We start from the raw sequence: 12,896 nt of genomic DNA on the forward strand, positions 1-12,896 counted from the left end.
GAGGTCATAGCTTATTTTTAATGATAAGTCATTAACAAGAATAGAAGCCACAGCAATGTCTTTACATAAAAACATAACAAAAATTACATTTCAATTATTTAGCATCTTTCTTATCATTTGAAGATGATATTGTGTCAGTGTACTCTTCAGTTTTATCACAGAGTACTGAAATTATGTGTTTGAACTTGTGGATTTAGTATTTTGCCATTTCAAATTCCAAATTCATTAAATATATTCTTTTTTCTAGTGTTGTATAATAATAATATAATATACTGTAAATGAAACTTGTAACGTAACTTTCAATAATAATCCAGGATAAGGAAAATATTACAATAAATGTAGCAAAGACTTTAAAGAACTGCAGTCATCACAGATTCTCATACTTTTGTAGTTGTAATTTTTGTAGGTACGGTTTTAAAAGAAACTTCCGGTAATTTATTGGTCAAATAATATTTAAATGGCAAACATGAGGATTTCTATAATAATCTACTGTGATTGAAGAAAAAAGAATAATTAGGATTAGAGATGGTATTAGCCTGTTGTTATTTTACAATCTAGTCATTGCTGTGGTGTTATTAAAGGAAACATTTGGGGAAATGTGCTTATTGGCTTTCTTGCCAAGAATAAGACCCATGTTTTAGACGAGGGTGGTATCAATCTTCTCATCTAACTCTCGGCAAGGAAGCCAAGTGTATTTCTCAGAGCTATTGCTGTGATAATGATGTCAGTGGTGCTAATGATCATTTTGATGGTCAGAGTGGTGATAATAAAGGACGCAGGCAGTGATTGTGAAGCTTATGACAATAAAGTTGATGGCATCCACAGTGGAATATCAGTGAAAATCCTGTCTTCTACCAGATTTCAAATCACGCTTGTGGCTAGATTTCCCTTCATAGTGGGCAGGTCTGTCTGAGCTGTGAGCTGTCTCTTTCTAAAAAGTCTATCAGTGGCATTCAAAGCCACTTCAGTGTCGCACAGCTGCTGGGTGCACTATAGAGACGACTTTCACTCCACTTCCTCAAAATGCAACGGATGCACTGCAGTCCGTCTATTTATCACTCCTCCTCCTTGTTTTTCTAAATGACCCAATTGACCTAAAAGCGGCTATTCCGGCCCACAGAATGAGTCCCATCAATACAGGCTTTCATCTGAGAGCTTAGACAGGGCTGCTCTGTTTTGTTGTGGTTTGGGCAGAGGTGGCGGAAGTTAACAGGACCCTTGGTCCAAATTGACCGGCTCCCGGAAATTGGCGAAAGGAGTTGCCTGTTTCCCCAACACATGCTCTGAATGGAGTCTGGCCTCCTGTGTGGAAGAGAGCTGCGTCCTCAGATTATGCAGTCCTTGAAAATGCGTGAGAAGAGATAGAGCTGTGAATCTTTCAGGACCGGTGCTGTCAGTGGAGGTCCTCTGCAACCAGCGAGGAGTCAAAAATGTGGAGCCCTGATTGATGGAAAAGTAATTGCAAATAGAATCATTTGAATTATCATTTGTGGATTTCAAAACCTGAGATTAGTGCAAGCTTTTTATTTTGCATCATGCGTTTGCCCTCAGAACTTAGATGAACTTGGATGGAAGCACAAACCGTGAGCTAATCCCCCACATACTGTGTTTACTTTTGCACCATAAAGTATAATTACATATTGGATTAAAAAAATGCACTACTCCTTTTTGGTATTCAAGGCTGCGTCACTCAGCTATGGCTTGTATTTTTTTTTTACTAGGAACCAGTGCAGTGTGTCAGGGCTTAGCCAAGGTCATGCTGTAAAGTATTTTTATAAAGCGGGGAGTCGGATTTGGCCTCATATTCAAAGGCAGAGTGCGAGGAAAGACTGCATCTCACATCAAGCCTCTTTTGAACTCAGAGAGGCTTCTCAAAGATGTGGTGTAATAATGTTATAAGCAGACAGCAACAGCTTTTTGTCCTGAAGAGACATCACACACCAAACCAAGGAAATACTGCAGCCAAGAGTAATTTCATTTAAGAATCCTGTTATATAAATGGTATTGCTTTCTTAACAGGTGGTTTCTTAACATTGGACTTGAGGCAGCTGCTCTGTTTGTGTGTTTTATGCTGCTAATGATTCTAAATGTGTTCTCTGATTATGTTTCCTGCTCCTAAAGGTTTTGCTCATATATATCTTTGAGTGTGTTTCGCAGTAGATGTAAACCAAACAAAACATAATGAGATGAAGTTTTGTTTTTTTTGTCTGCACCATTTGCATATTGGCAGGAACAAACAGAACATTACCAGACTTCTCCGGTTTGCATTTTAATGTTGCCCTTTGATTCTGGTGCTTTATTTTTTTACAATGATCCATTATTTAGAAATGCATCTTATTCCCAAGTATACAGCATCTTATTGTTTTAGTTTCTTAACTCCAGGGATACTCCTGTTACAAACAATCAGAATCATTTTCTCTTTGTAGTTTCTAGGCGACATCTGCGTCCTGTCAATGCCTATTTTTCCTCTTTCCATCATAAACCGTCCACTTTTGTCCCCTACCTCATCCTGTCCTTTTTCTATATATTGCAGCTGACAAATTTGACAGAGATCCACGATCAGATCAGCGGTATGGCTCGGTGTCCCTACAACCCCCTCCACAACTCCACTGCCCTGATCACCTCCAGCGGGGAGCTATACGCTGCCACGGCCATGGACTTCTCTGGGCGAGACCCCGCCATCTACCGCAGCCTGGGTGGCCTGCCACCGCTGCGCACTGCCCAGTACAACTCCAAGTGGCTGAACGGTAGGGGGCTGCCAAAGTTAAGGGTCCAAATAGAGAGGAAAAATGGTCTTTCTGCTCTCCACCATCACAGCTATTGAACATCAGCACTGCAGCTGGTGGGGATTCAGCGTTTTGCTTACGGAAACTTAAGCCTGACAGATGCTTATCTAGCATGGGACTTGGCATCTGTCTCTCTTGGTTGAAGGATTGTATTCCCACTCAAATCGCTATTGTGCTGCGCAAAGTAGTGTAGCAAATGCTGAAAAAGAAGATCCTCTTTGTAATTGTTCTGTTGTCTTTTATCAGCAAAAACATTTTTTTTCTAACGTTAGTCAGCAACTGGAAAATCTCTATATTTATCTCACCTGCTCTTTGAGGAGGCACAGAATTGTGAATCAATGTCTTTTTTTCCCTGAAAGCTCAGACGCACTTCAAGCACAAACCTCTTCAGTGCAGATTGAAGAAGTTCAGACAGCTTAAGGTGTCCAGCCTACAGAAGAGCAGGTCAATCAGTATCTTGTCAGCAAGTGACTTTTATCTGATTCACATTTAAGCTAAATTGAAAAAATAAATTAAAAGCCACCACATACATCGCTTTGCAGCAACCTTCTGGGAAAAGGTTTAATAACTAATTTTATGGCGAATTGATTTTTTTTTCCTCTGTCTCCCCCCTGCACTGCCCTCCAAAGTTGCCGAGGAGAAGAGGGTTGAAATGAAATGAGGGGGGGGGGGCACTTTCATTTAAAGGTGAATTAAATCACTGTCAGTGAGAATAAAGTGTGCGGTTTAGATCCAATAATGTCATACATAAAGATGAACGCCTTAGCTGTGACAGTGTCGTGGAGGTCGCGTGTTACAGATAGGGTGAGAGCTATTACGCTACACCTGTTTTGGTCATTTCTCATCCTAACCTTTCATTTTGGGGAGTGAAAAATGAGTTTTCTTATTACAACACAACGCCATTAATAACATGGCCCATAGTTATTAATCCTGATCACCTGCTGCTGTGTGGGCCTCATGCTCACGCACAGTGCGAGTCAATCAGTCATAACACATACCCATTCACTCGCCCACTCGCTCTTACTCCCACAGCCTTAAATATTGTTCTTTCTGTATTTCTTCTTCCTCTCTCTGCACTTCATCTTTCTCGTAGCTCTTTTCAATTTTTCTTTCTCTGTCTTTTCTTTTTCCCACTCATTTTCCTCATGTCCCTTGTTGCCTCTCCTTTGACAGAACCGAACTTCGTCTCCTCCTACGATATCGGCAACTTCACCTACTTCTTTTTCCGGGAAAACGCAGTGGAGCACGACTGTGGCCGGACTGTATTTTCCCGCGCAGGACGTGTCTGTAAGAATGACATCGGCGGCCGCTTTCTCCTGGAGGACACGTGGACCACCTTCATGAAGGCCAGGCTCAACTGCTCCCGACCAGGCGAAATCCCCTTCAACTACAACGAGCTGCAGGGAACCTTTTACCTGCCCGAGCTGGAGCTGCTCTACGGCATTTTCACTACCAACGTGTGAGTAACATGAGAATTACAATGACAACAAATACATTTCTTCCTTCATACTGGACTTACAAATGAATGACATCGTTCCATCTGAATTTACATCCACAACTGACCGTTAGCTAAACTCAGACCCCCTTAGTTACTGTTGCTACAAGCTTTCTGTTCTCGTACGACACATATGAAGTTTACGATGATTATGGTGGTAAAAAATTTCGTAGTCCCATTTTATCAGCTGTTGCTAGCTAACATATTAAGCTAATGCGAGTTCCGTGAGTTCTGCTGGCTTTTCTTTGTGTACGTTTTAAAACAAGTACGTTTTAAAACAAGAACCCTTTAAAAGGTGTCTTAAATGTGCGCTTGATGGCTACATACATGATATGGATATCTAATAAAAACAGCGTTCTTGTATTGATGATAAAGGTCTAGGCTAAGATTTGTCCTTACTTCATTCTAATATAACCCTGTTTAGCTGCTTAGCTACAAACTTCAACGAGCAAGACAGAGGTTTGATTTATGCTTTATTGTTTATATTAAACAGTATGTTTCCATTTTAACTTTCATATGTTATTAGTTATTCAACAAACGCATTTCAATTTTGCATTTGCAAAATTCATTTGTTGACAAATTGCTTTTCCTTTCTGCCATGAGTGATTTGTTTGCACATTTTTCACACATTTTCTATTGCAATTTTCATACAACTTCTTTGAAAGAAATCCAGCCTTTGTAAATAATCAGATTAAGTCAATTATCAAATTATCGTTTGATTCAAAAAGTCTCAGTTATTTTCCACAACCACCCCATTTCCATTGGAATATTTGATAGTCTTCTTAATTTGCATTGTGAAGGATGAATCAAAGTAACATCAGGCTCACAGCATCTTGATGTCAGATGAAAAATACCAACACATATCATCAGATTTTTCTTTTATTCTTTGTTGTTTTTAACACACCCACAGAATAGCTTCATGCATAATTCAGTGTATTTGGCATCACATTGTCATTTGTGTAAACAAACACACTTCGACTGCATCTGCATTAACTTGGCATGTGACCTTTTTGTACCATGCACGCTGACTATATAAAATTGAGTGATATATGACAATGATGTTTATGTGGCCAAGTGCATCGTAAATTAACTTAATTTACGATGTTTAATTAATAAACTCAAACCAGCTACAAACAGGATCACTTATTTCAGCAACATCGCACATTTAAATCCCATGAAAGAAGCTTATCATCACGTATTAAGAGTGCACACAGTATCATGCACATGGGGGATGTAAGAGATAGGATGCATCCATGGATGAAAACTATTATTTTCTATTTTCACAAACACCCTTTCCTCTTGTTGTCTCTCCATCTTTCTTCTTTTTTTTTATTTTCTCCTACTCACAAGCACACACACATGCCTGCACACACGCACGCACAGACCATTATTAAAAGCTGAGTAATCTATTCTTTATGGTCAATGCCTTCACATTGCTGAAAAAGAAGTCTTTTGAAGGGTATTGGAAACATTTCCCCCTGCAGGCACAGAGTTTAATGAACAGCCGCATTGGATTATAATTCACATCGCCCAAGTCTCGCAGTTTGAGTTGAGAGTTAATACTCTCATTCTTTACTTTCTCTTCGGAGGGAGGAGAACGGTACTTGTTGAAACTGACAGCTTAAAAAGTCAAAGCTGTATTTCAGACCCGAGATCTATACAGTTAATCAGACAAGCCGAACAGCTTAATTGTGTCCTATTGCTAGATTTATAATCCAATAATGACGATCACTTACGTCTGCGTCTGTCTGCCCGGTGTTTGATTTGTTTTGTTGGCTGAGAGCAACAAACATACAGAGGTGAGCTTTACAAATACCAACAAGATCTGAACAGAGTTTTCTGCTAGTGCTACGGTGTCCTTTTCTAAATTCCTTTCCCCCTGTTTCTCCCTCTCTCATCCATCATCCCCTCCATCCCTTTGTTGGGTCTCTCTTCTCCTTTTTTTCTGTTCCTGACATTCAGAAACAGCATTGCTGCATCTGCGGTGTGTGCCTTCAATCTCAGTGCCATATCACAGGTTTTCAACGGGCCATTCAAGTACCAGGAAAACTCACGGTCAGCGTGGCTGCCCTACCCCAACCCCAACCCAGACTTTCAGGTAACAAAATTCTACAGAAGAGCCCTGGTCTGTTTTTGTGAGACACCAAAAACTTTTAAACAAGAGTCTACAGCCATGCTAGCAGCATTGTGAGGCAGTGTGCTTTGAGCTAAATGCTAACGTCAACATGCTAACATGCTCAAAATGGCAACATGCTGACGTTTAGCATGTGTAATGTTTACCATGTTTGCTATCTTAGTTTAGTGTTTTAGCATGCTACCGTTTGCTAATCATCACTAAACACAAATTACAGCTGAGGCTGATGGGAATGTCCAACCAAAGCACAGGACAAACTGAAATTTTGACATGATGATGCAGATGGAGGAAAAGTGAGGGGATCAATAAAGTTACTCCAATTCATTCTGAGGGGGACCGTGGCAATCCATCCCTAGTTGTTGTTTCACGTTTTGCATTTCAGTAAAAAACTAAAATGTCAACCTACTGTTGGCACCAAAGGAAAAGTCAGGGGATCGCTAAAGTCAGTCAGATTCATCCTCCATAAATGTCTTTACAAAACGTCATGGCAGAGATATTTCATTCTGGAAATCTTGGATCGACCAGCACACCAACAACGGCATCGCTATCGCCACTAGCATGTTCACTAAGGCTGTTCATGATGTGTGCATGTGAGTTAAAGTTCAGAGCTAATCCTTAATGATCATTTGTTCATGCTTGAGGTGGTTTAGACCCAACACACTGCCCAATCAGCCAAACAATATGTGTGGCTGGGTGCGTGCCTGAGGAAATGTATGCATGTGGTGTGTATATGTGTGTGTCCTGATAAATAAATGTGTGTTCACTCTGATGAGCCTGCCTTAGAGTCCCAGCAAGCTCTTCACTCTCATTAATTTCCTCTCTCTTTCAATCATCCCTCCCCCTGCTCATGCACATTACGACTGCTCGTTATAAAATCCAGTGATTTTTACAATGGCGCAATCATTCCTTTAAAATGTTTCATAGCCTCGTTCTGTGAACTGTAGTCCCTTTTTAATGAACTGTCCTTGTTTTGCACAAGTGGCACTTTGTTTATACTCCGTCCTAAAACTCGGAGGGGGAAACCAAGCAGTGCCAGGGCACCTTATCCCCGTGTTTAGGTGCTGCTCCATACTGATGACCCAGAGGGAATGTTTTATTAGCAGAAGTGGCTCTCAGTTCTAGCGGAGGCTTAGCAGATAGTGAGGGAGCTAATCCACGCGTCTCTCCGTGAGGGATTGAATTCCCTCTGAGGTCTGGCTGCCAATGAGTGACGCACGCCTCACTTCCACACATGCTTCCCATCACGGGCCCTCGATCATGTTTCCATCAGGCCGGCAGATGCATGAGCATTCGCAATGCCTGCTATCGAGAGGTTGCACACACATTATCTATAATGGCATGCTCATGCAGACAAAAAGTGGATGAAATGCTCATGCAGAAAAAGTGCTAGCTATCACAGTTTGCTAAGGAAAACACATACACATGAATCTGTAACCTAGAAAGCTTCATGCCTTCACATGTCTGAAATTCACTTACCTTCAAGAAAACCAATTTCCTCTATCTGGTCAGTGGTGACCACAGATGTATCCTGTTCAGCATACTGTAGGTACATCACAGAGGGGTTTCTATATACCATAGACTTTTATGAGGTTTTATGTTCCTGAAGGATAAACCAGGATCACTTCTTCCTCTCCATCCGCATCCCTCCACTTAAGCTTCGGCACAATAGCTGGTCCTCACCGCTGGACCGATGCACACTTTATCTAGGTTTCAGTGACATCTTCATCAAGCATTTGTCAATGTTGGAGGATTAGATTTACGAGCGCAGGATTTTTTTCCCACCAGCCCTTTGTGCGCACACACCTACACACATGTACATGCACAAACATACACCTACGGGAGACTAGCACCTATGAAAGCCACTGGCCACGTAGTATCTACTGTACACAAATACGCCCACAAAAATAGAGGGTTGTAGATTGCTGCCAAATAGGGATAATTATGACCGTGAACTCATCACTCCACACGCACACTGGTCATTGATTGAGAGCTTAATTCCCTGTCTGTCTGCAGAGAAAATCCCTCCATTTATTTGAACCACGCGGATTGATCCTGCTGGGTTTATTCAGGCTATGAGTCATGTTTGTAGGGCGTTAGGAGCTAATACCGTCTCTGTGTTGTATAGGTTTTCTGTCACACTGTAATTGCTTACTATAAAAACGCATCATTGTTAAACTCCACATGTTAAATTAGACTCTGAGCCAAATGCTGATGGAAAGTTCTGTTATCCTGTGTCACAAAAAAGAGGTGTCAGTTTTCTGTGCTTTCCTTTCAACATTACGCATGATCATTTGGAGCCAAAAACTGACAAAATATAAAAATCAGATCTTACTGGGATGCTGACATTTTAAATAAGGTGGGACGCATTTAAACAAAAGCCCATTTGGCAAAAACATGCTGTAATACAACCGTATTTCTCAGTGGCACTTATCATCCTGGCAGAGCACAGAGCGCTGATGATGAGCGGGACAGCTGAGTGTTGGATGGGCCCTCAGCCAAATGACGGTTCTGTCCCTCACCTTGACTTCACTGAGGAAATCACCACATCCATCTCTCTGTACATTCACTGATGTCATAGACCCTCGCTGGTCAGCGCCTAACTTTGTCTCGCTGTGGCAGTAAAGCAATCACGCAAACACTGAGACACTTTGGGATCCACACGCATGCACGCAATGCAAGGACAAACCATGAAAGGAAATGGTAGACATATGTTATTATATAGCTCACACCACACACACACACACGCTACACATTCGAGGCACACAAGCACGAACACACGCAGTGTTGCATTTCCCTGTCCTTCAGGGCTTTCATTTCCCATTTCCTGATGTGGCGAGGGCACTGATCCGTTGCCCATCCCGGGGAAGCCCACCATGATTCTCATCTGTCAGCCCAGGGAAGGCCAGGAATTGATCTGTATAAGGTGTCCATGCTGTTGCTACTGTAGCCAGTGAGCAGGAACTAATCGCCACCCAAAGTCCAGTCTCAGCTAAGTACGATGAGGCTGTGTACCATTAGCCTGGAGCAAATGCAGTGCAGTGCATCTGCGATACTATGTTCAAAACAAAAACAGTACCAGTCATTTGGGTTAGTGTAATTGTCGAGCACGGCTTATTTTTGTTTTCTCTGGAGTAGGCCTATTCTTTGTGGATGGGGCCTCAATCCACAATCCTGACCCCAGCCTGGGACCTCTTTTACAGAGAAGGACATGCATGGTTAGCTTTACTGATCCAGCTCTGCCTCAGCTGGACTAGCTTTATGCCTCGCCTTTTCCAGTTCTGCTTGATGGAAAAAAGACATTACATTAAAAACCACAAGTATTGTCACGGTCCTGTGAAAACCATGTATCTCCAAAACATCAACTGAAACATCAAGAGAAACGTCCCTGTTTTCAGCTTTGTGACGGAAGTCTCAGAAGTAGGAGACACATTAAACACACACTTAATCCTTCACAGTTCATTAAAAAAAAAACTAAAAAATCACCAAATTTGGAAATACATGGTTTTCACTGGACAGCGACAACATGCTGCAAAAAAATATACTGTATATTCCATGCAGTTGTTTTTTGGCTATTATTGCTATAATGGGCCATGATAATACAGCATGCCTCTGATAGCAGTGTATAATATTCTATATAATGCTGGTTCGAACCTCTTTCAGCTTGGAAAGCAATATTTACAAACGCCAAAGATCATTTATTATTTTGTTTCCCAGAAAAAAAGAACCATAGTTAAAAGTAATGTCTTCAAAACTAAAGAAATTAACACATTTTATTAAATGTATGTTTTGCAACCTCCAGTATCACAAAAGTACTTTTTACTCTTTAATATTTCCCTCTTTATGTCCCATGTGGAGACAGTTCACTTTATTGAACTGCTTTTAATGAATGAACTTGGGGAAATGTCTTTCATATTACATATTTCATATTATAACCAAGTGCTGTGGCAGGTCCTCACATTTTGTGTGCAAGTCATGTTGATGCTTTATTTTTTGGGGAGGCTTTTGTTGAAGCATTTAGAGGAGGCATTTTTTTTCTGTTATATTATTAATAGCAATAATGACGTTTTGAAGATGAAAACATTTTTAAGATATTAGCTTATTTTTGAGGTAATCAGAAACTCACCAGCAATATATATGCATATGAGGAAGAATCTAATAAAAGAGATAACTACTTGCTCAGTCAAACATTCATTGGGTCTTCTTCCATCAGCCGCGGTATATTGACTACAAAGCCTTAAGGTTGTGAGGATAGAAAACCATCACAATCAGGTGGCAATCGACTTTAAAGCCCTGTTCATTTAATCATTCAATCCCTCTCTTTTCCCATCTCTGGCGGTACTTCTGGACAAAAAAAACTTTTATTAATGTAGCTTGCCATCCCAAAGAGCTTGGCTTTTATTAATGTAGTCAGTCAAACTTTTCCTTTCTGCCTTCCCCACCTCCATAGTGCGGCACCATTGACTCCGGCTCCTACGTGAAACTGACTGAAAGAAACCTGCAGGACGCTCAGAAGTTTTTGCTGATGCATGAGGTGGTCCAACCCGTGGTTCCAGTGCCCTACTTCATGGAGGACAACGTGCGCTTCACTCACGTGGCAGTGGACGTGGTGCAGGGGAAAGACATGCTGTTTCACATCATATACTTGGCTACTGGTGGGTTCTTGGCACTGTGTGTTTGACTGTTTCTCTGCATGAGTTCATGTTTTGTTCTGTTTTCATACATGTACAGTATTTCTGTCTACATACTGTACATTTTACTGTATCTTTTTCTATTCAATGCCATGTTTTTGGGGGGTGCTTGCGTGTGTCTTTGTGCCTTCTTAATGACCCTGAAAACATATATTCTCAATCACCTTCTTAATATGAGCGATGGGGTCTGACATAAACACATTGTTTTTGGACATTTCACAGGAGAGATTTCTGTATTTTTGTCGGGTTTAATGTCGGCGAAAAAGCTGATGTCACTGATGCCAATCAGGATTTAGCCATATTGGATTCAAAATGTAATGACAGTCGTGGGGTTGTTTGCCTACCTTGTCAAATCACACCGACACAGAGTTGGAGAAGCAGATTAGCATAGTTTTAGCAGTGTTAAACTCTTAAATAATACCTAACCTAGCTTACCAAACTCAAGCTTTAATTGATGCTTATATCGTCACGAGTATTGATTGTTATAGAATATTTCAAATATTACACCAAGTTCCGGAGCTTTTAGCCCTTGAAATGCACTTCAAGCGTGAGGAAAAAAAGGCCTGCAAGAAGAATAATGAAAGCAATAGATGTGTAGTTCTGAGGAGACATCAAAGCTTAGTCTTCTGACACAGGTTTGATCATTCTTTACCTCCATATGTCCTCCATATGCACTGACAGAACACACACACATACACACCACACATCACTCCCATGCAATCTCTCACTACGAGATCGGAGACACCATGAAAGAGCCAACAGCCATGTGTCAACCCCGACAGACGGGTGATTAATAACAAACACATACAGCTCTGATTTAACCCTTCCACGATTTCCCTTTCTGAACTGCATGGCGCTGCCTGCTTATCAGTAGACTGTTTGATCATACTGGTGTGACAATGCATGATGTAGACTTGGCAAACAGTATCAGCAAGACCCCAGACACACACCAGCGTTTGGTGTCTGTTCCGTATTATGATATAACAGACAATATGGATTATGACCGGGTGTACTGAACAGAATTTGGACGTAGTGACCCACCTCACTGTGCTAATGTACCATAAGCCCATTGGGAAATGTCAACATGATCTTCCTGTTGTAGCGTCAGTGTTATTTTAGGATATCACACATGCAAGCACACACACACACGCACAACCTGTTCCAGTTCACCGGCTCTGTGCTTGGCATCTCCCTCAAAAACTCCCCTCTCATTGTTTGCATGGTACTGTGATCAATGTAGCGTCGAACCAGAGCTGCCCACACTGCAAGTTCCCCAGACACTAACCAGACGCTAATGAAAACATCTGAAACACTGCCAAGGCCATTGGGTAGCGCACATATTTTACCTAATCACATGCTATTATTAATACTTAATCGCACTCTGCTGATTGGGGCCATTGTGGAAAACCTGAAAGCTCCAACTGGGGGTCCAAATAGAGTATGTCAAGGTGTTTTATTCAAACATGTGGCTTGCAGCAGATTTCACACCTTTTGTTATTCAGCCCTCGTTAGTGATTTTAGCCCTGCAGCAGTATTTTTTCTCTTGCAATTAACGTGAACAGAATTGAGTTAAAAGCAAAAGATTTTTTTTAAGTTCCTGGTTCACTGAAGTAACCATTTTTTAATCAGTTGTGGAGCTGAGAGTTAGTGAAGATACAGGCCTTTAGAAAAAAAAGAAAACAAACTTGGGGCCAGTGTTGGGCAATTCTCATTACATATCACTAATTGAGTTGCATTACTTTTGTAATTAATCAACAGCAAAAGTAATTATTTCAACACATGCAGAATTAGAA

The 12,896-nt window shown here is 41.1% G+C and overlaps 1 protein-coding gene across 1 annotated transcript in view; it reads left to right on the forward strand.

The window, feature by feature from the left end:
- The window catches only part of sema5a (sema domain, seven thrombospondin repeats (type 1 and type 1-like), transmembrane domain (TM) and short cytoplasmic domain, (semaphorin) 5A), an 82,169-nt gene that overhangs the window by 25,643 nt on the left and 43,630 nt on the right, over window positions 1-12,896 (forward strand). Inside the window, exons 6-9 of the mRNA XM_070928102.1 lie at window positions 2,534-2,747; window positions 3,960-4,245; window positions 6,244-6,379; window positions 10,863-11,067. Coding sequence (XP_070784203.1) covers window positions 2,534-2,747; window positions 3,960-4,245; window positions 6,244-6,379; window positions 10,863-11,067 — 841 coding nt within the window. The remainder of the gene's footprint in view (window positions 1-2,533; window positions 2,748-3,959; window positions 4,246-6,243; window positions 6,380-10,862; window positions 11,068-12,896) is intronic.

Source organism: Enoplosus armatus, chromosome 21 (assembly GCF_043641665.1).
Source record: "Enoplosus armatus isolate fEnoArm2 chromosome 21, fEnoArm2.hap1, whole genome shotgun sequence".
Taxonomy (NCBI): domain Eukaryota; kingdom Metazoa; phylum Chordata; class Actinopteri; order Centrarchiformes; family Enoplosidae; genus Enoplosus; species Enoplosus armatus.